The 26,952-nt window shown below is 38.2% G+C and overlaps 1 protein-coding gene across 2 annotated transcripts in view; it reads right to left on the minus strand.

The window, feature by feature from the left end:
* Positions 1–2,704: 2,704 nt before the first annotated feature.
* The window catches only part of si:dkey-27h10.2 (cell wall protein DAN4), a 40,567-nt gene continuing 16,319 nt past the window's right edge, over positions 2,705–26,952 (minus strand). Inside the window, exons 9-11 of one of the 2 annotated variants that reach the window (XM_017701428.1) lie at positions 26,149–26,343; positions 25,884–25,950; positions 2,705–3,534 (exon numbers count right to left, since the gene is read on the minus strand). In XM_017701428.1, the coding sequence (XP_017556917.1) occupies positions 25,898–25,950; positions 26,149–26,343 (248 nt within the window). In that variant the 3' untranslated portion in view covers positions 2,705–3,534; positions 25,884–25,897. Of the gene's footprint in view, positions 3,535–25,883; positions 25,951–26,148; positions 26,347–26,952 lie in introns of both variants that reach the window. The other variant, XM_017701427.1, reaches the window with a different exon arrangement.

Raw genomic sequence — 26,952 nt, forward strand, 5'->3', positions numbered from 1 at the left:
TATTAAAAAATAACAAAATTTTATATATTTGTATTTACATATATGAGCAAAGAAAAAATGTTTCCATATTTTTAAAAATATATGTTAATATAAACCTGAAATATATGTACATATATCTTGACATTGACATATGTAAATATTAAAAACTGACCCCATTACATATATATTTTTACACATATATATATACTAAATTTTTTAGATGAACAGCATGTCCTAAATATGTTCCTAAAATGTTGACATTAAAGTATATGTACATGCACATATATCTTTGCAAGTATCAAACCTAAATACAGCCGTAAGGCTTGCTCATGGTCAAGAGCACGTAAAATAGTGCTGCTCCTGCAGAGCACACACTGCACAAAGAGTAACAGCAAGGTCGAGTAGAAGCTTCCCACACTGCATGAGCAAGTGGAGATGCCTCATAAAGAAAATGGAGAGCGCTCTTACTGTCTAAACCACTTCCTATGAGCCATAAAGCATGGAGGCATTTTTATGACCACTTGCCTCACCGCAAACTGCCCAACAGCAGTAGGAACGCAGAGCAGTGGAGAACAATTTAATAAAAGCTGCAGTTCTGGCAACCATAGTAGCTCTTGCCACTCAATCAAGCATTAACTGTCCACCTCATCTTGCTTAATGCAGGATACTGGATACAGACTATTATCTATATATCCAGTCTATTAGTTTAACATTGTACTGTACAGCACAGTGTTAAACAGAAAATGCAACCAACTTCTAAGACTGAACTTTAGGGGTGTAGAAAAAAAAAAGTCTTGCAGGTTTCATTTAAAAACTGAAAGCAAGTCTCCCAAAAAGAAAAGCTAGGCACACTAAGTAATGAAAGAAATGATTTACAGTTTCTTTTTTACTGACTTTTGGACAGTTCTGTATATCTTGAAAATATATAAAATATAAAATAAAAAAATAGCACAAACAATACAAAAAAATACAGAAAGAACATCTTAATCAGTCATCACGTGAAATATAAAATTACAGAAAAAAGGTCAATTTTGCTTACAAGTGACAGGAGTAACGTCCTATTTTCTGAGATCTTTACTACTTCATCGAATGGACAATGTACTGTATACTCTTTATTATTAGACTATAGTCTAATTTACAACTCCATTTCCAATGAAGTTGGCACGTTGTGTAAAACATAAATAAAAATAGAATACGATGATTTGCAAATCCTTTTCAACCTATATTCAATTGAATACACTACAAAGACAAGATATTTAATGTTCAAACTGATAAACTTTATTGTTTTTTGCAAATATTCACTCATTTTGAATTTGATGCCTGCAACACGTTCCAAAGAAGTTGGGACAGGGGCATGTTTACCACTGTGTTACATCACCTTTCCTTTTAACAACACTCAATTAGCGTTTGGGAACTGACGACACTAATTGTTGAAGCTTTGTAGGTGGAATACTTTCCCATTCTTGCTTGATGTACATCTTCAGTAGCTCAACAGTTCGGGGTCTCTGTTGTCGTATTTTGTGCTTCATAATGCCCAACACATTTTCAATGGGAGACAGGTCTGGACTGCAGGCAGGTCAGTCTAGTACCTGCACTCTTTTACTACGAAGCCACACTGTTGTAACACGTGCAGAATGTGGCTTGGCAATGTCTTGCTGAAAAAAGCAGGGACGTCCCTGAAAAAGACGTTGCTTGGATGGCAGCATATGTTGCTCCAAAACCTGTATGTACCTTTCAGCATTAATGGTGCATTCACAGATGTGCAGGTTACCCAGGTAACACACCCCCACACCATCAGAGATGCTGGCTTTTGAACTTTGCACTGATAACAATCCGGACAGTCCTTTTCCTCTTTGGCCTGGAGGACACGACGTCTGTGATTTCCAAAAACAATATGAAATGTGGACTCGTCAGACCACAGGACACTTTTCCACTTTGCGTCAGTCCATCTCAGATGAGCTCGGGCCAGAGAAGCCGGCGGTGTTTCTGGGTGGTGTTGATATCTGGTTTTCGGTTTGCATGGCAGAGTTTTAACTTGTACTTGTAGATGGAGCGACGAACTGTGTTCACTGACAGTGGTTTTCTGAAGTGTTCCTGAGCCCATGTGATAACATCCGTTACAGAATGATGTCGATTTTTAATGCAGTACCACCTGAGGGATCAAAGGTCACAGGCATTCAGTGTTGGTTTTCTGTCTTGCCGCTTACTTGCAGAGATTTCTCCAGATTCTCTGAAACTTTTGATGATATTATGGACTGTAGATGATGAAATCCCTAAATTCCTTGCAGTTGAAGATTGAGAAACATTTTTCTTAAACTGTTGGACTATTTACTCGCGCAGTTGTTAACAAAGTGGTGAACCTCATCCCATCCTTGCCTGTGAACGACTGAGCCTTTCAGGGATGCTCCCTTTATACCCAATCATGACACTCACCTGTTTCTAATTAACCTGTTCACCTGTGGAATGTTCCAAACAGGTGTTTTTTGAGCATTCCTCAACTTTCCCAGTCTTTTGTTGCCCCTGTCCCAACTTCTTTGGAACGTGCTGCAGGCATCAAATTCAAAATGAGTGAATATTTGCAAAAAAACAATAAAGTTTATCCATTTGAACAATAAATATCTTGTCTTTGTAGTGTATTCAGTTGAATATAGGTTGAAAAGGATTTGCAAATCTTTGTATTCTGTTTTTATTTATGTTTTACACAACATGCCAACTTCATTGGAACTGGGGTTGTATACTATTTTAATGTATTCATCCAAAACAATCCACACAGAAAGTCAACACACAAAACAACTAGTAATGAGAATTAGTACCACAGAATAATCATGTCAAACCCTCAATACAGACAGTCTCAGGTTTAGAGGTACCATAATAAGGATGATTATTAAGGCATTATATAATTTTTACAATAAGCAAAAAAATTAACTATGCCATTATATATACAGTCATGTTCAACGCATAATAATTGATGATCTAAACTGTAATTCAATGGAAAAACAACTTTACAGGTCCACATTTTAAACTACGTAATTAATCTGGTGCACTTATTTAACATAAACCCATAGTTTAGAAATCACAATAATACCGCCATATGCAAAAGCTTATATTTAGCCTATATATACATATATTTTCCTGTAAGTTCAACTCAACAAATAAATAAAAATGAAATTACAATTAGCAGGAAACCACCATTTAGTAAAGGCTATGCTAACTTAGTAGTATTTTCACTTATGAAATCAACAACAGATGTGATTTGACCAAGACTGTTCAAACTTTTGCATATGACAGTATATAGAGACGTGTTAGACTCATACAGCAAACGTTAACCGTGACTTTTGACGTGTTTTGTCCTCCTAAACTGCATCTGAAATGAAAGTAATATTTATAGCATCTCTTAAAGCTGTTTTGCTGAAAATAATATGCTGGTATAAGAGCTTGGTAAAACAGAGTTGGTAAAAGACATATTTTTGACAAAATATATATTTCTTTTGGGTTCTTTGTCCGTTAAGCAGGCTCATGTTTCCAGTAACGTGGGTTAGTCGTTTTCTCCTCAGTCTGTAAAACAAAAAAGTAAAAAATACGTTTGACTGACATTTGCTTTTAGAAATAACATGTTTAAAACAGACATTTTAGCTTGTATAGAAAAGGAATTTCTTGGCATCTCTTTCTCAAAACAAGCTTCCAGTGCAGTTTTGTTTTCCTGGGCACAACTTTAGAGCATGTTAGAATGTATCTATTGTTCAACAAATGATATATGACAAGCCAAATGTTGATGCAGTCCTTCAGAGCAAACGTTAATCTCCAAAATAATCAGTCATTTTTCCCTCGAGTTTTAAAAGCATTCGTAACTCCGTCTTCGGTATTACCTTTAGTTTCCGGCAAAAAAAAAAAATTGACGTGACATTTGACCTCTGCACATTACCATCTGTTTTTGACAAGAATACAAATGAATTATGATGTTGTGATTTATGGAAAACCATCAGAGTCTCATGGGTTAGCATCCTCCTATAGCAATAAATCAATTTAAAATGACAAATTTGGCTTTGTTATGAATTTGTTAATCATAACTAACAAATTCAGCTGTTTAAGCATATGAATATCATCTCCCCGAATCAAATGAAGATAATACTCATTTGCCATTGGTTGTAACTGAACCTCACCACTACACATAAGGTGGCCAACATAAGCAAAACGGCATAGTAAACTGAGCTAGAAGCAGAGATAAAAATCTATGGACTTCCCCCACCCCCTTGACCTGAGAAAGGAGAGAGCGGGCCGCTGAAAGGCTAGGCATTCCTCGGGAGATTTATCAAGGTGGGAGAAACCTGTGGGACTAATCCAAGAGCCACGTTAAAAAAAAAATCTCTTACCTCCAACTCAGCTCATACTATGAAGATATAGTTTCATGGCCTGGTTTCATTAGCCTCAGGAAGTGGAACCTTTAAATAAGGGCATTCTCCAATTGAATCTGAGATTATACTTGGATTGTGATCCAAGAGAGTGGAATTAATATCAGTTTGGAAGAAAGGGTGTAAGTGGGAAATAATATGCATAATATAGCAAGCCAAGACATTCTCATAAGCCAGGTTTCTAACTATCATGAAAGGATTTGGTGGCTTTGTTCGCTCAACTGAGGCAAGAACCACCTATTTTGACAGAAAGGGTTATTTGACTGACATTCCAAATAATCCCCCACAGACTGTTGTTTTTATGTGATATGTAGAAGCAGGAGACTATTACAACAGCGTTACAACAACACTGACCATACACAACTAAGTGCTGTAACCATTGTCAAGCATGCAAGGATATTTCATTGATAAGCTACTACAGGCTTCAAAGAAAAGTGATGATACATCTGTAAAGAAATAATGCAGGGAAGTTCACATTTTAATTCAGTATGTTTTATGTTTGCTTGATAAAAAATGGTGCAAAGAAGTCTGAAAGACCAATACTAATGCAGGTGATACAATTTCAAGCCCTTGCAAACAAACTCATTAGGTTTTTATTTTCACCTCCCACCATGCTAGCCAGAGCATCCTGGTGAAGCCTCACTGTTCCTCCCTACTTAGGCAGAAGTGATTTCTGGGCTCCTCTTGTCAGTTCTGGGCTGTGGAATGTGGCTGTGATGGGCAAGGCTGATACGGGCAGGTGGAGGCGTCCATCTTTCAACGCCCGTCTGATCACAGCTTGCCCTGCAATGCCGCCCACAGCAGGACATGCCCTCTGAGGGCCACTCGGAGAGAGGATGAGCTACAGGTTTGGGCTTTTCCTCTCTCTTTCTAACACAAGCAGTCGTATGCAAACGTTTCAAACCCCCCTTGGGCAGATAACATGTTTTGTTGATTTTGTAAATGTAAACAAGTTAATATATTCTTTACAGAGAACACACCTGAATATGGCTTTTTTTTGCCAGTTTTAGTGCACAATTTCTACTTATTTGTGTTCAACTGAGTTCAACCTATTGCAAAAAAGAAAAAATAAAATCTGACAAAACTTTTGCACAGGCCACTTTTTATGTTTTATTCCTGTCCAGTGTTATGATTTCTCTACAACGGTGAACAGATCTGTATATGATTGTATAATGAGACGTACAGCATCAAGTGTTTTATTTTAATCTGTAGAAGGCTTTACAGGTTAAAACACCAATGATAATGAATATGACTAGTGATTCCAAACGTTTGTACAGTGGTATACATACTGCATAGGTGTCAACCTCTAGAGACTTTGTATTCACAGTCACCAAACTATAAATTCATTGATACTTATACAGTAGTTTAAGCAGTAATTAACACTCCATATGCCCCAATGTCAGTGTCTTCTGATCAATCGGATTATTCCAATGTTTTTAAATTCTGATGCTCTGATATCTTGCCCCATTTCTCATATTTTGCCCATGTAAAGTGTGCACTCATTTCTTGGCTCGTTTTTCACATTTTTGCATGTACAGCAATGCTTACAATAAAAGAATTTCATTTAAAACAGTATGCCTACCCTTCTACCTACAGACTGTTCAGATTACTTCTTTATAAATATCATTTATAATTTACAATCAATCATTGTGAAATTGATGCCTGTGACATTCCAAAAAGTTGGGTGATTAAATAAAGAAATAATTTAAAAGTAGGAAAGTTGTATTAAAAAAAAAAAATCATGCTTATGTATAAAAGGAGCATCCAGAAAAGGCCTAGCGAGGTCTACTACTTTAAAAAAAAAGCGGATATTCCAATATAATGTTTAAGAACAGCATTTCATGACCAGCAGCGAAGTCAGAGGATTTTAATCATTTCATTCTCTATTGTGCATGATGTCATCAAAATGGCTGATAATCCAAACTGAATACCTGTGAGCTTCAACCTCTCAGACAGCACTACTTTAAAACTGGCTTAAGAATACTTTGAGAAACCATTGTGAACTAACATTGCTCGTCACTGCATCCACAAATCCAATTGTTTGTGAACATAACAGATGTCGCACTCTTCCGAACCAAAAATGAAAAGTACCACTCAGATTGTTACGAGTTCACAAGTCAGGGTCTGTCATGGTGTAGGAATGTATTAGTACAGCTGCTTAATCAGAGAGCATGGGCTCAACAGTGGCCTGCCTGCAGTCTAGACCTGTCTCCTATTGAAGTGGCACATTAAAAAATTGCAAAACACAACAATAAAGGCCTCATCTGATTGCATAGCTGAAGACCTGCACAACGGTAGATAAAGAATTCCAGATCAGCTGGTGTGTACAGCTCTCAAACGATTGTGTTGTTAAAAATAAAGGCGATGTAGCACGGTTTTAAATTTCATACAGGTCAAACAGAATGCATTGTATTTTGTTTATCTTACCATCTCACATACTGTCCCAAATTGCTGGAGGTTTGTACATATAAAAAATAAAAGAAAGTGAATAACAAATGTAACAGAATTAGTGGCCAGCATTCATAAGGAAGACTGTATTAGACTAGATTTCCCTTTTCCCAGCCTTACATGGCCTTCACCTTACACACCTTCAGCTTCAACTTCAACAAAACCATTTATATGGGTAAAAAAGTATAGGCTGCTATACCACGATACTAGGAATAATTAGCAACATCAAGGATAACAGTCTTCATTAATTGCAAATTGATGCAAAAGGATTATTGTTTTCTCTTCTTTACTTTACATCTGTTTCCACACAACAGCTAGCGATTGTACCTAAAATATCCTAGAACCTTTAGGCTTTGTGGTCATGGTGGGAGGCCGTTTGTCTTTGGAAGCAAAGACCATGGCTGTTGTGAACAGGTGGAACTCACACAACCACAGACAGGGACAGAGACAACCACAGACAGAGAGAGACAGAGAGACAGAGAGAGAGAGAGAGAGAGAGATTAACCTTGAAAAAGAGTCATCAAAAAGCTTGGATGAGCCTTAGTTGATGGACTCATATAATCCTGCCCTGTGGGGACCCTTACTCCATAAACAAAACCTTTTTCAGCTCTGCAGGCTACAGGAGGAGCTTCAGCGACAGGCTAAAATAAATCATTTTTATACTTTAATAAATGTACGTCAGTAGAAGGTCCTGATTCTACATAAACATTTTTTTGTTTGCAAAAAGGTGTGAATTGGCTGAAAGAAGAATCGGCTGAAATATATACAATCAGTTGAGAAAAGCTATGCAATGTTCTGTTTCATTTCTACCTGGCACTCCACATGTGTGTGTCTGTCAATTACAAGTCAATGGCAAATAGTTTTGCTGGTATGGTTAGTGTTCAACAGGCTGAGAATATAATACAAATGTGTGACAGGTTTTGCCTCTAGGAAGAAGAAGAAAGGTTCAGGGGTCTAGCACTTACAAATCCATCAGTACTCTGTGTGTGCGTGCATGCATGTGTGTGTGTGTGTGTGTGTGTGTGTGTGTGTGTGTGTGTGTAAATATAAAAAGTACTCTTCAAGCCCTTTCAGGTGGTCATCTCCTGTCATCCAACATGCTTAAATAAGAAGACTTTGAAATCTCAGCCAACATGCACAGAGCAGAGAGCATCCACTGCAGTTGATAGAAGTGAGTGTGTATGTGTGTGTGTGTGTGTGTGTGTGTGTGTGTGTGTGTGTGTATGTACATGCCCTAATGCCCTACGCCGCTTATCCTCCTTGGCCATGGGTGCTGAAGCTTATCCCAGCGGTCACTGGGCAGAAGGCAAGACGCACCTTGGACAGGTTACTAGTCCACCAACAAAGGGCAGACACATAGACATTTACAGACACACCTACAGCCAATTTAGCATCTCCACTTTGCCAGACTGCATGTCATTTAATTTTATTTTATTCCCTATGCCTGTTAGGGAAACTATCAATTTAATTTTACACACCATGCAGTCATTTATTTTAGCATATTTAAATCAATTTCTGGGCATGTCACTAGTAGAAGGGGTGCATGATCAAGATCAGTCAAGATGACAAGCATCTGATTTTTGCTCCAAACACTTTACAGCAATCAGGCAATTTATTACTTTTCTCTGATGCAATTTTATGACATAAACCATGATTTGAATGATCATGAACTGTTGTGCTCTATTTGAAAGCTGCTGCTACCTGTACAAAAATGTTGTTGAATAATTATACATGAATCATTGTGCTAAACAGCAAGTTGACAAGATTCATCATTCACATCCATAATCTGAAGGCACGTTTACTTTAAATCCTCTCTGCTCAGGTGGGCAAAAGCACAAACAATATTATAAAATGTTCTTCTGTGTGTTACAACTGCACATTTGTGCCAGAGAGTTCTCCAAATCCCCAAAACTTACATAGTGTTGCTTTAATGGGGGTAACAGATTTTTCAGTTATACTGTTATTTATATTGTGACTTTGGCTAGTAGAAATTAGCTAGTGTGTTTCATGTGTTCACTTAGTCCACATAAAAAAAATCACCCACAGATGATTTAGCTGTAAAGAAATTAGACTTGGCCATAAACACTCATGATCCACTCACCCCTTGTGTGCTACTTTCAGCTTTCTGTTAGTACTGTATAATTGGACCAGTAAAACTGTCTTCTCTGTGGAGACTCGCTCTGTATTCATCACTGGAATGTGCCGTTTCACTCTCAGGTTGGCTAAGGGTCTGAGACTGTCTCTCATGGTCAGTCTGTTTTCTCTAATTAGGACGGCTGAACTTTGACCTTTGACACAAAGTTCCCATCAAGATGCCTGAGGACAAGATGCTCTAGCAGGAAGCAGACGTATCATGCGTAAAGTTGTCCACAGGTAGATAAAAACACTTCAGTCAACAAATATAAATCACTCTTCATGTTCACAGAGCCGTTTGAAACCTTGATGTACTTATATACAAGCAGACATCACCTATAATCTATACAAAAAATTGAGATAAAAATATCAAAAAATTCATGATAATGATCAAATCCAGTTCACAGAGGGGCTAATCACTGTAGTTAAGCATTGTCTTCATTATTACACACTTGATTTATCTAATGAAGGGTTTCAGAATAACTCATGAGTAAACATTATTATTTTTCAAAATTTCTATGTAATTCAATCATATAGAAGTAGTCATTCACAGTGCTCTGATGTGAAATGCTCATTTCAGTGTCATTAACTTAAAAAATCTGAAATGTTCATGTTGATGGGGATAGTAACCAGATGTCCCAAGCATTGAATGTATCTAAAAATCTCCCTAACAGAAGCTTCTTCTTCTTCTTTCGGCTGCTCCCTTTAGGGGTCGCCACAGCGGATCATCTGCCTCCATCTTGCCCTATCCACTGCCTCCTCTACTTTTACACCAACCATTTCCATGTCCACCTTCACTACATCCATAAACCTTCTCTGAGGTCTACCTCTTCTCCTTCTACCCGGCAGCTCCATCTCCAACATTCTTTGACCAACATATCCACTATTCCTCCTCAACACATGTCCAAACCATCTTAACCTGGCCTCTCTGGCTTTATCTCCAAACTGATCCACCTTCACTGTCCCTCTGATCTGCTCATTTCTAATCTTGTCCATCCTTGTCACTCCCAACGAAAATCTCAGCATCTTCATCTCCGCCACCTCCAGCTCAGCCTCCTGTCTTTTAGACAGAGCCACAGTCTCCAAACCATACATCATAGCAGGACGCACTACTGTCTTGTAAACCTTCCCTTTCACTCTTGCTGTTATCCTTCTGTCACACATCAGCTCTGACACCCGTCTCCACCCACTCCATCCTGCCTGCACCCTCTTCTTCACCTCTTTTCTACACTGTCCATTGCTCTGGATGGTTGACCCAAGATATTTGAAGTCATCCACCTTTACGACCTCTACTCCTTGCATCTTCACCTTTCCACCTGCCTCCCTCTCATTCACACACATGTATTCCGTCTTGTCTCTACTGACCTTCATTCCTCTCCTCTCCAGTGCAAACCTCCACCTTTCCAGATTCTCTTCCACCTGCTCTCTACTCTCACCACAGATTACAATGTCATCTGCAAACATCATGGTCCATGGAGTCTCCTGCCTGACTTCATCTGTCAACCTTTCCATCACCATTGCAAACAAGAAGGGGCTCGAAGCTGAGTCCTGATGTAACCCTACCTTCACCTTGAAGCCATTTGTCACTCCAACTGCACACCTCACCACTGTCTCACTATCCTCATACTTGTCCTGCACCACCCTAACATACTTTTCAGCTACACCTGACTTCCTCATACAGTACCACAGTTCCTGTCTTGGCACCCCATCATATGCCTTCTCTAGATCCACAAAGACACAATGTAGCTCCTTCTGACCTTCTCTTTACTGCTCTATGAACACTCTCAATGCAAAAATTGCATCTGTGGTATTCTTTCTGGGCATGAAACCAAACTGCTGCTCGCTGATCTGAACCTCTCGCCTTAGCCTTGCTTCAACAGAAGCAACAGAAGCTTACTATATGAAAATATTACAAGACATTGCTTTGTGATAGTTAAGAGATATAATTTTGTCCTAAAATGCATTTTTTAAATACATTCATGGCTGAGAGGTACATGCAAGGCAACAAAAGGCAAAATAGTCCTCAAAGAAAACATTTTTTGGGCCCACCACTATTTTCCCATCATCAACATTACATATACAAGTTCATTTGCAAATTCGCTAGTTTTGCATAGTAAATAAAATGGCTATATTGTATTGCATTGTAGACATTACAATCCCTGGTTTTTATCATCACCACTGTAAAGAAATCCAATTCAGTAAAGTTCTCTATAATATACCTTTTCACATCAAACCATTTCGAATAACTTTGTTTACATATAAATGGTAGATTTTCTTAAAATGTGTTTAACTGCGTAAAGCTGTAACCCTCTAAGTTAGGCTTTAAGTAACTGTAGAAGGTCTCCTCATGGTGGTCTTAAAACCAGTAAAAACTACCTCTTAAAGAAACCACATGGACATGACCTAACTTTTCAGGTGGTCATGAAAACTGTCTGTGTGACTGGCTGAGAGGAGCTGGAGAACTGCAGACCTGTTTCTGTTGACCCCATTAGCAAAAGGTCTTGCTTATCTCACCAATGGAACTCTTGACCAAACAGTAGCCTTTCAGCACAATGTGCAGGTAACTCCCAATAAGAATGCAGTCATTTGGGACTCCTGAGTGGATAAGAGGGTTGTGTCCAATTGCCAAGATCTAACATTGGATCCTGACAATACCACAGAAGACCAAGACAGCACAATTGGCTCTGCTCACTCCTCACAGTGGAAGGCTTGCCTAGGTTAGTGGTGTCAAACTCAGGTCCAGGATAGCCACAGTATTGCAAAGATTATTAACACTCATGAAGGCCTGGCTAATTAGTTGATGAGTTCAGTCAGTTGTGTTGAATGAGGCAGAATGATAACTGTGTTGTGGCCCTCTCCTCGTGCTGACCAATTGGGTGTATGCATCTGTTCCGTCATCTATATAGACCTGAGTGGATAGTACTCTCCTCAGCCTCACTGAAACATAGCAGGGTCAATTTTTATTCAGGAACAGCTCTGTAAGCTGTTTACTCCTAAAGGTTTTCTTTGCTTTTGAACTGTTTCTACTGGTTAGACTTTAGAGTCAAAATAAGCATAAAATAGCATCATTCATAATTTTAGCTATTTAAAATGTCAGGGCCCACCGGCAGGCCCAACATACACACACACACACGTATAGCTCAGCCAGTTTGTATTGAAGTATGCAGTTACTGAATAATCAGCCTTAGTAAGCAAAGACCCATAAGCCTGGCATTTTAAGGGGTTAATCACCACTGGCTGTGTCTTGTTCAGTACATAGGCAGGGATAGTGATATGCCTTTTAAATGATGTCTCGGATTTCCTTTGTACTTTCTAATTGATAGACTGTATGGCTTTTTAAGTTACTCCCTAAAACCCAACCCTCACCCTCCATGGTTGAGATGCTGCTGGTCAACCAGCATGACCTTGCTGAGTGACCAGCTAAACGAGCAAGACCAGCTTGGAATTCATGCTTTTTTTTCAACAAGTCAGCTGCACAGTTTTGTTTTTCTTTTCAGTTTTATAGTTCACAGTAATCAGTCCTCTAAGCCACAAGTTTAAGACAAGTTAAAATTAAGACCTTGAAGGTTTGAGTGAATTGAGATAAGTAATGTATCTGAGATAAAAAAATGTATTTACAGAAAAGATCCTGGTGACTATTGACTTCTAGTGTTTGTTAGCAATATTAGTCTAGTAACTTCAGCACTAAACTCAAGAAGCAAAATTTGAACACCAAACATGACTTAGCTGATTGACTACATCTGACTTAAATTGTACACATTTGATTTTTCACCGAGTCAAATAACCCTGTAACATCTCAGTGTTATCACACACTAAGGCTTATTAGTCAGTAACCACAGTAAACTGGTTGAGCTTTTCAGGTTATAGAAGTGTGTAATTAAACTCTGGCCATGTAAGGGGTTTCATTTAAAAATTAGAAGTTTTTGTGACCTAGTCTCATCACTGGTGGGTCTCCCTCGTCTTCCCGCCTTCCACAAGCAGCTAAAATATACTGTTACTTTGGGGTGTTATGTTAGTAACTGCCATTAAAAACAAGTGTGTAGAGGCTACCTATAAATATGAAACAGCGCACTGAAAAGGGCATCAAAGAAAAGACAAGGGCTAAAGGCAGGACATGAGGTGCTCTGGCACACACACAGGAAGTTCAAACACGCTACATTCATTTGCTATGGATTAATTATCACCTCTTTCAAGTGACCCAATTGTAAACTCACCCCTCGGGTCCTTACAGATTTAGCCTTTCTAAAAGCACCCCACGTTTTCATGGTGGCCAGTTAAAGGTGGGTAAAAAAAGATCTTGAGAAAGGACAGCTGGGAAAGAGAAAGTATATATGGACATGTGGTCTGAGAAAATAAAAACTGTATGACAATACTCAGCTATAACCCATATCAGAATTACCCATTTTGTCTGGCTACTTGTTTAATTGTTTCATTTTATTTTTGTTTGATATTTTGATATTTCCTTGATAACCAACCAAAAAAAATCTCAGACCTATTCATCTGCATGGGCAATTGTATTTTTGCATTATAATGCACAATAAATGATGCAGGTGGTGTGGGTGGCACTTGGAGAGCAAACGCGTTTATGAAAAAGGCTCTCAGTGTTTTCTGCCTCCCAACCACGGAGGAATATGAGCCAGCAGGTCTGCTGGTCCTATCGCATTACCACAAACCACACGCTCGCTCTGCAAAAATAGCAGTGAACAAAGAAGGTGTGAAGATTTACAGGGAAATCAGCAGGGCTGATGGACACTCATGGTGAATTAAAGAGGAGAGGTTGTACTGGTATGTCTATGTTGCAGGATGCTCTGATCAGGGTGTGGTCCTACAGCCATTCGTGCATCATAGCAACCCCACAAACACACACACATGGATACAAGCACGCACTACACCGCATCAACTCACATAAAGGTGAGGAAGGACGTAGAGATTTCTGGGCTGGAGATGGTTGCTGTCTTTGGGCAATTTTATTATTGTCGTCATATGAAACTGAAGTGCTACATCATACCATATACAGCTGACCATTCCCAAACTGTTCTGATAAAGTTGAGAGCATGAAATTGTCAAAAATCGCTTAGGCTTTTGAAGCATTAAAAGTTCCTTTCACTGGAACTAAGGGGTCGAGCCCAACTCCTGAAAAACAACCCCACATCATAATCCCCCCTCCACCAAACTTTCCACTTGGCACAATGCAGTCAGACAAGTACTGTTCTCCTGGCAACCATCAAACCCAGACTCATCCATCAGATTGCCAGACGGAGAAGCATGATTCGTCACTTCAGAGAACACGTCTCCACTGCTCTAGCATCCAGAGGCAGAGCTTTACACTGCATTCAACACTTTGCATTGCACTTGCATTGACGTAAGGCTTGGATGCAGCTGCTTGGCCATGGAAACCCATTCTATGAAGCTCGCTGTTCTTGAGCTAATCTGAAGGCCACATGAAGTTTGGAGGTCTGTAGTGATTGACTCTGCAGATCTGCGCACTATGCGCCTCAGCATCTGCTGACCCACATGGTCATTTTACGTGGCCTACCACTTCATGGCTGAGTTGCTGTCGTTCCCAATCGCTTGCACTTTGTTATTATACCACTGACAGTTGACTGCACCGAGGAAATTTCATGACTGGGTTTGAACCTGGTGCTGCTACAAGCTGCTTTGGGAATGTCATTGAAGTATTGACTGTAGATGACTGTAGCAAAACTGAACTGGCAAAGAAAAACATGTAAATGGATTTATTTATTTATTGACATGTCTTCAGAAGTCTTTAGTCTTTTATTTTCTCCAATTTTCTTCCCAATTTAGTCATTTCCAATTCCACCTACTAGTTAGGACTCCCCCAATCACATGATACTACCACTGCTAAGAGGGCGAAAGCTAGCACAGGCTTTCGCCAAGACCTCTGAAACGAGCCACTGCATCTTTTCCACCAAGGCAACGGACATTGGACAGCTGAACACGCTCAAAGGAAAGCACCAACCACCAGTTCTGGCATGTCATCGAACAGTCGCACCAGTCCTTAGCCTTTAATCATGTAAGGCTGATCCTGAGTTAAGTAGCGAGTCATCCATGTTGAGTCGCTAAATAAAGTCCGCATCTCTGGTGCCTGATTGTCACTGAGCACTGAACTTTTATAGCTTTTATTAAGAGTACTAGCTTTGTTGAAATGTAGGCCTAGAATTTTCTCCACAAACACTCACAAATGGCACAAGGCTGTGGGAAAATTCCCAGACGTTTGTGTTGATCGGCTGCAAAGTTCACTGAATTTAGAACGAGTATTACAGTGTATAACAAGTTATTGTTTTTTTTTTTTCAGTAAACTCAGTACATAAACATAAATCTAATAAACAAAAAATAAATAATATTTAGTAAACTGTAAGCATAGTGTAGTTGTCTGTTTTAGTGTTTCCACTCTCTCTGAAGATTCTTAGTTTAAACAGTCGCTCTTGTAATTGGCTCCTGCCTTTGGAGTAACTATAAACAAACAGTCAAACGCAGTCTAAGAAACAGCTACAACCATTTTGCATTAACAAAAGGACTTCAAATGTTTCATGAGCTCAATTATTATTCCTTATATATGCTGTTTCGTTTATATTTGCATATTCGTTTGCGCACTACTGGGATTCTCCTGTATGAGAAGCCTGAAACCGAATGAAATGCAACTGCCACGCTGGCAACACCAAAGGTTGCATGAATCCTACCAAAACACACCTGCTTGATGTTACCACAGAGACGTATGTATTAGTGGCTCAGCTTTGGTAAATAATGTTTTACTATAATTACACTCTGCTTCTGTAGTCCGCATTCAAAAGCTAATCCAACTTGATGCCGTGAAAAGCTCAGCAGTATGAAGGGACACTGTATATAGCTGGTGCATCATGAAATTCTTTAGAAACCTATTTTAGACTGTTTAATGAATATGTAAACGACCATGGTTATAAATGAGGCTCGAACTTGAAGATCCACTAAATGACAGTCAGGCATGCTAGCTGAGAGGCCTCATCTAGTTACCCAGAGCGCAGTTTCTATAGCAGAAAGAAACTTTATATTGCTCCAGTGGTGCAGATGTTGGGGGGTTTCTCATTAAAGAAGCAGTAGGTCATTAAAACAGTTGGATTTCTCTCATTTAATGAGAGCTGCAGGAAGATAAAAGTATATCATTAAAAACACTTTTGTAAGAGACACAGTTTCTATAACTACTATCTCCCAAGGTACAAACATTTAGATTTTACATTTATTTACATGAACTAAAGCATGCAAACAATGAAAGCCAAAGCAACATAGCAAATACTATTAAATACTGCAAAAATCAAGGTTAACAATTTAGAAATGAAGTGCAAAAGAGTGAAGGATATTAACCTACAGCATTGGGAAAAGTCAGAGACCACCCTAGCATTCATTTAATTTGCATTAAATCGTTATTCATTTTCACTTTCTAAAAGCTTTTATTTTACCCAGAAGGATAGCATTGTGCTGTCGACAGCTCAGAAACACTGCCTCTGATTTGTTCACAAGCTAGGAACACAATCTCTAAATGGTCATCAGACTCAACCCAAGGCATGACTGGATAGCTAACAGCCATGCTAACAACAGTAACTCTTTAACACAGAGAAACTGATTGATAATCAAAGGAATCATTCATTTTTATCGACTTTTTTTTGTCTCCAAATAGACATTGCAGTGCAAGGTTGCATTACAAAGCTTCTGAAAGGGATACAAACAAACTGGAGCCCTGATTAGAAGTGGACAATACCACCCTTCAAGGAAAAAGAAGTCTCTAGCACACAGCATTCCCAATATATATATATATATATATATATATATATATATATATATAGCTGCCTTGCAAATTCATCCTTCCACTGTGAGAAGACAACTCAATTGGTTAGAAATGATGTGTAGTTGTCAAAAAAGCCCTTACTGATAAAAGAAAATAAACACAAAGCATAGAAGACTAGAACATCAAACCTGGAGGTATGAGATGTAGAGTAAGGTTATGTATTGATGAGTCTAAATCGGAGACAAATGGCAGAATGTAAGCTGCCGAAGGAACAGAAGACTCTTCAAACTGTGTCTACATCCATCAGTCAAGCATGTTTAAAAGCATTGATTCCAACAATCCCAAGCAGACTGCTAAAAAAAAAGAGCCCAGAAGAAAGCCCAAAAAAGCCCAAAGCCCAGACATCAAAATCACTGAATGTGTTTAAGAATAAAAAAATGACCAAATTGTTTTAATTTGACCTCTGAGTCGTTAGTAGTCTTAAACCTTGTGGAGAAAGAATTTACTCACAAGCTCCCCCAGCTGGACACAGAAAAGCAGAACACTCATACCACCTGCTTTATGTGGGCCTACAGCTGGCCAGGTGAAGCAGTCAAGCCCCTTTACCACATCAAAACCCAGCCAGGAAGCACACACATTCACACACACACACACAATACTTATACACACCTGTGGTCAAACAGCCTTAGACACACCTTAGACACACACACTCAGAATTATTAGCTCCACACCAGAGCATGCAGGGTAAGCCCCTCCAGGTCTGGGAAACAGACAGCAGTCATAAATCCAGCAGGGCCCCAGAACTCCACACTCATCTGCTTTGTTTGAGCTGTTGGGGGAAATTGGTCTCTAAGGATTGTGTTGTACAGGGTGGCTCTCTAAATTCCTCTGCAAAATAGAATCAATCTAGCATTATCTTGGCTAACCACGTCTCAATCATGGTTCAGTGACAAATCCAGTTTACACTATTTTCCACTTACCCCAGATGTAGCCAGTCAGCCAAGTGGTGCCTGGTGGCCAGATTTTGCTTCTTTAGCTTCGCACAGGAGATACGAGACTAACATTTATTTATTTATTTATTTGTTATTTTGTCTGGGTTGTTGTTTTTGATGGATTCTGACAGTTTTTCCATTGAAATATAACCCATTCATTTTCCAGTAGTTAATGTTATGTTTTGTTTTGCAGTTCATGAGTATGGTTATCTTGCCAATGGTTAGCACTATGAGAAGCATGCTATTATTTTCTTTTGTCCAATTGGTTGTTAATATGTCTCATAGCAGGCAGAGTGACAGTGATTGGTGGATGTTGCTGACAAAGGCATGGGATAGGAAAATGATGATTTCTCGCCGAAACTGATGAATGGGTATGCAGTGCCACATGGCATGGATATAGCTGTCATTTGTGTTTTGGGTGCATTGTGTACAGATTGCTGTGTTTGTGAATGCCATTTAAAACATTTTGTGTGGTGTAGTGCACTCTGTGACTGACTTTATACTGAATAAGTTGTAGGTTGGTCACATGGTGATTATTATTATTATTAAGTCCAAAAATCCAGAAATCTGCATCAGGAGCTAATGATAAGTCTTGCTCCCATTGTCTGACTGGTATAGTAAATGTGAGATTTGATTTAGCTATTATTTGACATATTTAGGATATAATATTTTGGATAGTAGTTTTTTAGTAGTGGTGATGTTAATAAATTCTGAGATTGGAATTGACAAGTCTAGTGTTTTTGAGTCGATTTTTGGACATATTACTGATCTTCATTGTTGATATTGTAAAAACTGAGTGCTCCTGATGCCATATTTCTGGATTAGTTGTGGGAGTGACAAAGATATCGTTGTGATAAAAATGATTAAGATGTGTGATGCCTTTTTCCATCCAGGTGGAGAAGTTTAACTTTTTTTTATTGATGATAAAGTCCAGGTTATACCAGATGGGAGTGTAGATAGTTGGTGTGAGGACTGAATTTGTCATCTTGGGAAGTGACCACCAAGCTGCCAGAGTTGTTGCCACTGTAATATTGTTAAAACATGGATGCTTTTTAATTGACTGACTGATAAATGGTAAATCGAATATTTGGATGTCTTTGCACAATACCTATTCTATATCAATCCATGAGGTGTCTGGTATGTTGGGGTTTTTCCATTTTAGCATGTGTTAGAGCTGATTTGCAAGGAAATAGTGGAAGAAGTTGGGACATCTAGGCCACTGTGAGACTTTGAGTTTTGTTATGTGGAGAGTTTCATTCTGGGTGGTTTATTTTTCCAATAAAATTTGGTTATTGTAGTGTCCAAAGATTTGAACCAAACAGGTGGGGGTTCAGTGGGGATCACTGAAAGTAAATAGCTTATTTTAGGTAATACTTTCATTTTGTTTGCAGCTATTCTACCGAGAAGGGAGAGGGGAAGGTTTGTAAAGCCTTGGTTATTGTTACATGTATTACGATTATTGTTTTGGTTAATGGAATAAGGTTAAGTTTAAACAACTCTAACAACTTAGGGGAAATGTTAATACTCAGATATGTGATGTAATTGGTACATACAGGGATGGGTAGTGTTTTAATTTTATCATTAAGCTTATTCATATTTAATGGAAAGATTGTGGATTTTGATCAATTGATGAAATATTCTGAGATTTTTTAATAAGTTCTGATAGTTTGAATAGTTTCTGTTATTGATTTAATTGGGCTTTGTAAGAAAAGCAAGATATCATCAACATACAGGCTATTTTGTGTTCCATGATAGATGTTTGTATTCCTTTTATATTTATGTTTTGATGTATTGTGGCTGATAGTGGTTTGATAAAGATAGAGAAAATGTATGGAAACAGTGAGCATCCTTGTCTAGTACCTCTGTGCAGTGTGATAGGCTGTGACATTATCCCATTAGTACTGACTGTGGCTTTGGGTGAGGTGTATAATATCTGGATCCATTTAACAAATGATTCTCCAAATCTTATGTAGTGTGGTAAATAGAAATTTCCAGTTTACTCTGTCAAAAGCTTTATATTTATATTATATATTATAATTTCTGTTGAGCCTAACATTACTAAAATAAAAAAACACTTGAAATAAATAATCACTGAAATCTTTTCTCTAGATACATCCTACAACTATACTATATAATTACAATTATATATTAACTCTGTCACAAGTACTCAGGGGCGTGCAACAGAATGCATGTACAGTTGTATGCAAAAGTATGAGCTCCACTGGTCAAATTACATGTTTTGATTTTACAAAATTAAATATGTCATTTGTCTGCATATTTTAGCAAATAATTTCTTTTCTAAACATTTTGGAAAAACACATAAAATATAATATATGCCATAACTTTTTCATATTTTGTCATATTTCTTTTTTTGCTATGTTAAATTCAGCAAATAATCAGTAATTGTGGACATAAACATGCAGAAGGGTGTTCTTTGTTTGAGCATGTGTGGGTTTATTTTCTATATACATATAATTTGACCAAGAGTGCCCAAACTTTTGCATACAGCTCACAAACCACCATTTTGTTGTTGTTGTTGTTTTTTTTTTATGTATTTAAGTGCTATATTTTCCAGTGCAATAATCAAACCTTTATATAAATGATACATATTCAAATGGATAATCTTCTCTCTCTCTGCTGTATCCCACAAAGGCCCCTGTCTAACCATCTATAGATGTGTATCCTGTCTTTGAACCTGCACATCTATTCACCAACCAACTGTTGTCTTCCCTATAAAATAAAACACTACTTCCTAATGACAAGCTTTGTCTCTTTTATTGGGTAAAGCCATCACCACAGGGAGAATGAGGCTGTGACCTGCAAATGCTGTCTGTCATTATATCCAAAATATTTATGAGGCCTACCAGCCCCCCTTACAAACCTGGAAATGGTTCATCCGACACTGATTGGAAAGCATATGATATACTCCAGCACTGGAAGGTAATAGCCCAGGTAGCACTCTCACAGGTTAAGGCTAATTATTCTGGTCTAAGATATGTCACAGCTGTCATTATAAACAGCAGCAGTTTGTCTTGGTCTATCTTTCAAGCCCACCAGTTAAAACAAAACCAGGTGGGACAAATGATTGGTTTCATACCTTTTTTATTTTTTTTCTAGGAACACTTACTTTTTTTCTTTTGCAAGACTTTCTTTGGTGTTTTCTCAGATTATCTTCAGTGTGGCTGCATTGGCCTGACATTAGCAGCAGCGCACGGTGATTATTAGAGATAAGCCTTCAGTTCAGGCAATAAAAGTCAAAACTCGGCCACAATTTGAAAAAGCCCCTTTACAAAAATACTAATGCTGCTAGTGCTCCTAAGAATATTTAGTATTAGTAGTAGTACAAGTATCTTGCTAGAATTAAGCTAAGGGTGATACACGTGAAACATTTTGGTTGTTGGTGATTAAACAGGGACATCTGAAGCTTGTAAAAGACATTCTGTGCTTTATTTGAACAGAATAGCCTTATTACCATTATGTTTTCCATTTCTAAAAACAACTTAGACTGCTATGTGCCAATGCAACGATGTATCTAGAACTTCCAGAAGGCCTTAAACAATGTTTTTCTCACAAAACTCGGCCCTATTAAACACCCTTCAAAGTCGCATAATGAAGTCAGGCACATGGAAACTTTTGACACAGCACACATTGGTCGAGCTGTGACATCATTAGTTTGATATTTCACGTCCTATAAATTGCATGGAATTGTGCATTACTCCATCCATCCATCCATCCATCCATCCATCCATCCATCCATCCATCCATCCATCCATCCATTTTCTAAGCCGCTTCTCCATCAGGGTCACAGGATTACTTCCATCTAATATTCACTAATATTTCATAGTGATCATCCTGTATGTGTGATAATACAAGTTTACTGTTATATTAATATTACTGTACAGTTCATGAATACTGCAGCAATATTTTGGTATTTTAATAAGTTGGTATTGATTAGCAGGATTGATTGCTTGGATTTCACATCACTCAAGAAATTTATGACTTTGAAAAATAATTCTCAACTTTCATTGGTTGTTTATTCCCTGAATACATTTAAATTTACTGGTGTTTATTGATCTGCATACTGTGTATGTGTATATATTTTTTCTGATATATTTTTGCATTTAAGTACTGCGAGGGGGCTACGCACCTAAGATTTTCACTCACCTTCACATCTGTGTAACTGTGATGTGACAAACGTGATTTGATTTGAAAAAATAATTAATGATCGTATTATAATATCATTACATTATATATTGGTACTTATTAATGAATGTTTCAAAATGATTATTTAGTTACAATGAATTTAATTTAACTTAATTACAATTAGAATTGTTGCTGTACTTTTTGTGTATGTGGCATGAATACCTTGTTTACATGTAGCTCCTGTAAAGTGTTACTACATTTTATTTATGCTTGATTTCAGTAAATTAGGTTAAAGGCAATAGGTGCCAGCTATCTAATAAACTACATCAACTATATCACCCATTATGGTTTGGAGAACATGTAATTACTCTATGGAGAAAAACAGGCATAAGACATTTACAAAAGTTGAAAAAAAACTAAATTGTTAAACTTAAGTATATACTTTGGTTTAGATTTTTTAAAACTAAAAAAATTATTAGGGTGCAAAAATAGCCTATAACCCTACACTTTGATTCTGGACACCTAAATGTGCTTGTGTTCTAGTGCAAATATAAACTCTACTTTTCAACACTCATAGACGGTAAGGCTCACTACTGCAACAATGCACTGTTATTACAATACACTATTATTACACATCAATTCTAACTTCTGGAGACTGTATGGATAGTGTTTCTCCACAATCTCTATTTTTTCCCTCAAAGTTAGTCAACGTGCTTGGCAGAAGTGAATTCCAGAACCCTAGCTGCACCTCAAAATGCAGTTCCCCTTGAGACAAGTTGAAACCTAAAACCAAATCAATAGTGCCACAGCAAGAGGTAAACATGGAGCTCACAGTTTATGTATGCATATATGTGTGTTGCACAGAATAACCTGTCTGTGCTATATTTCACCATGAGAGGTGATAGTATATGAGCTGGTATAAAATGAGATATTGAGCCAGGCTGAGATATAAATTTACACGGCTGCTGTATATATGGGATTATAAATAACTGTGATAAAGTGATATGTGGAACTGGCTCACTCCATGTGCACTTGCTAACAGTTAAAACGTTTTACAATTTTCTGGAAGGATTTCCTCCTAAATTTTAATTAAGTAATAAAGTACTCCATGTTAACAAATGGAAAGATCAACTTTGGCTCTACTCATAGAAATCTTCTATTTCTTACACAAGCAAAAGTATGCAGAAACACAAAAACACACATCCAGGCATATCCAAGCACACATACACACACCAACTCACGCAGCTGAGGGGAAAACTCAACCTCTGTTTCCTCCAGAACGGCGCCACAGGGGGTATTAGCAGCCTTGCCTGTGGGCTCTGTCTGTCATGACTGACAGATGAAAGCAGAGAGCCTATTCCTTCTCAAAGCTAGTACTGTGGCCTATGCTTGACCCCTCCCCGGACTTAACTATAGCCTCAAAGCCTTACCTGGATTCTGTTTCAGCTACTGCAAATTAAAATGGGTGCTGTCTTTAAGAAGGTGGATACAATTATCCAGGGCATGATAACAAAAGTTTAGATTATTTGTTATGACTTAAACTCTCATGATATCCAGGCAGCACAGTTTGGAAGAGCCCCTCATACATTCAAATGAGTTTCTTTGTATAGCAGGAAACTACAGGATATGTTGTTTTCATGTTTACATTTGCCAATAATTGTCCGCAATCACTAGTAGCAGTAGTGGCTCATCAGCAGCTATATGTAGTCACCAGTGCTTGTATTTTCCCAGAAAGCTGTGTTACTCATCTGTTGCAGCTACCATCACTGAAACAAGAGGATACATTGAATATGCAGGTTTATAGTTTATACTTGGCCAGATTATGGCCTAACAATTAGGACTCTCTTTGGCCTTAAAGGCATGGTGATGCTAAACAAACCGCCTTAATTACTTTAATTCTTTGTGCAGGCCCCTTAGTGACCATTCTTCTGGTGGAATGAAAAATTTTAATTAATATAATGAAATAAAATAACTCTAACCTGCCACTTAACAAGGACACCGCTGGCTTTTTGTGTGTGAAATTATGTTGAACTGGTAATGAGCGATGAGGGGTGAAATGGGATGAATATACTGAGAGTTAAATTTAAGAATTTGTCTTCCTATTAATTCTTTTCTTAAGGATTCTCATTTTTATCTATTTTGTCCATTTGTTATCAGTTTATTACACTATTAATTCTACTGTTTAGTCTTATCATAGTTGCGCATACATATTGTGCTTATCCATGTTAAATAATCAATCGCTTAACCATTGGTAACCATTCAAGAGTGTGGAATCCCTTTTGCAAGCTAGGATTTAAGTCATGTACATGGACCCGTGATCTTACAGTATATCAAGAAAAAGTGTACTTCAAATATGTCCTTCACTTGAAGATTAAGGAGACCATGTTACACTGTGGTTCTCCACAGTGTATGTTAACCCCGACAGATGGTTTGTCAGAAGTATCAGGACTTGAGAGATATTTTTCAGTACGCTCTCCTCAGCTGGTTATAAGAGGTGGCTCTATCTGCTGAAAAGGTGGTGATAAGGCCCTCTCATCAGCTGGGAAGAGCCGTGACAGTCTCCTGGGAAGTGAAGAGGCATGGGGAGCTCTTGGCAGCCCCAAAGCCTTCACCTGCTCCTGCACAGGTGAGCTGCTAACATGCTGTCACTAATAACTCTCTGACAGAGAAATCCCCAGCTGAGCTAGCCCTCTCAAGGGCCTGATGACATGAGGGCCAGTCTGAGTGTGCTTGATTGCGTGCTGACTGTGCTTGATGACACTGTGCAGTCTTAGCTATCAGATGTTTAATAAAGTTCTGTGACTTTAATCTGCTTTCTGAGCCAGTCTGGTGACTTTTGGATGATGCATAACTCATTTACATTTTCAAACAAAGGCATACAGCAATCTAGTAATTCATGATGAGTATATTTATAATATTAACTACAATATGATTGAATTTAAACTGTCATTTTGGGGAAATCACTTAAAATGAACATTAATTTTCAATTGCTTATGAGTTATATTTCATGTTTTGTGCTTATTAGCTGCATTTCTGCCAGCTACTGTAACCTGTATGGCTACTAGTTACATGGGATGGGTATAAAAGGCGATCTGTCTTGTTCAGGCACCTGTAGCAAATTAATGAAACACTCTAGCTAGACTGTGATTTCACCACGAATCAAGAGTTTACTCAGATTTGCAATCACCGATCACCGTGTTCGACAAATTTTATGTTTGACAAGAGTGCTGGTTAGTCAGCTCGGCAGCCATTTGAAACAACGGTCTGAGGCAATGTAGTTAGCTAGCATGTTAATCTATAAATGCCCTTGCTAACTGACCATTGTAAATAAAACTATGTTTTATGATAACAAGAAAGCAAAATGCATACATTTGCTGAAAAATATGTCTGCATACTTTTGGACTATCTAGTTACCCCTTCAAATTAGTGAATCCAGCTACTTCAGGAGGCACCTATTGCTGACACAAGCACTAGGTGCACACAATCTTCATAGAAAAGCATTGCTTATAGAATGGGACACTCTGGCGCAGCTGCACATGAGCCTCAGATCATCATGCCCAATGCCAAGCATCAGCACAGGGATATAAGCGGAACCGCATTCTCAGGAGTGATGCAGCACCAGTGGTTTCCTTTGGGATGAGTGCTGTGTGTTCCAGAACTAATCATCCAACATTAGTGCCTTACCTCACTAATGCTCTTGTGGCTGAATGCAATCAATGTCTCACAGCAAAGTAAAGCCTTCCCAGAAGAGTAGAAATGGGAACAAACTCTCTATTAATACCCTTGATTTCTGAAGAAACGTTGGATAAGCAACACACTTTTGGACATACCGTACAATCTTGAGGATGAGTTTCTCATGATGCCATTTTGTTTTATATGCTGTATTTATAGTGAGCAATTAGCAGGAGGGCAAATCAATCAGACCACACATGCAAGTAAACTACTGACCCGATCTATGGAGATTACATAGAAATGTGCATGTAAAGATGTAGAACTCACATTTTTTGCTTGACTTAAAGTCCATCATCAAGGGAGATCTCAGTGAAGTCACCACTAAAATCACGCACTGCAAGAGAGAAAGCAAAGAAAGCAGGAAAACTGCAGTCAATTAACTGAACTATGCTTGTTTAAGACTTTAAATATCAGAGTGTCTCTAAAAATCAAATTACCATTTGTGAGATTTTTGCATGGCAATTACTGGGATCAGAAAAGGCTTAACTTATAGGAATATTTTAATAGGAATAGGTTTCAGTTTTCCACCCACTGTTTGCTTGTGCTCGGTTGTTGCTATTGTTTTCATTAAGTGGCACATCCAGAGACTCCACTGAGGTCTTGGTAGAAATAGCTGGATCTCCATCACTCAGATCCACAACAGTGAGCTCGCTGGGTTTATCACTTAGTGGCACAGTGGTCTGGGTGCCAGTTGAGCTCTCCTTTTCTTGCTGATTGGGTTCAGTCGCTGCTGTAGGGGAGATTATATTTTAACACGCAAGGGCAAGACAAAAACTCCATGTAAGTAATATTAATCTTAATTAATGTCCAGTGCATACATGGTTTTGTGCTAACGTTAGCACTAATAACATATGCTGTACATAAATAACCTATAAGTACAATAACATTTTAATACCATGGGCATAGCCAGAATTAAATTTTAGGAGGTGGACACTTGCTTCATTGTGGTTTTCACAATCAGGAAAAACAATCAGGAATTAACAAATAAAATTTTCAACACAACACAGGATTGCTGACCTAGTGTTTAATTGCCTAGTAACTATAATAACTGACAGCATGCCATGGCATGTTTTGGCTACTAAATCTGAGCCATGTCTCTTACAGCACTAGGAGTAATTGTCTAGGACAAATGGTTGAAGAATGTAATTTCCCCATTGTTTTTTGTCCCTGTAGCATTCAACTTTCTTTCCTGTTAACTTTACTATGTACCTAGCTCTGTTAAAGTTCCCACAATCAGCAAAAACAGTCATATGTGATGCCAAAGTAGAACCATTTTTGCTCCCATGAAGAACTTTTTTAACTACCATTATATTAGAACTCTTACAATATGTAAACT

This window comes from Pygocentrus nattereri, chromosome 5 (genome assembly GCF_015220715.1).
Source record: "Pygocentrus nattereri isolate fPygNat1 chromosome 5, fPygNat1.pri, whole genome shotgun sequence".
NCBI classification, from domain to species: Eukaryota; Metazoa; Chordata; class Actinopteri; order Characiformes; family Serrasalmidae; genus Pygocentrus; species Pygocentrus nattereri.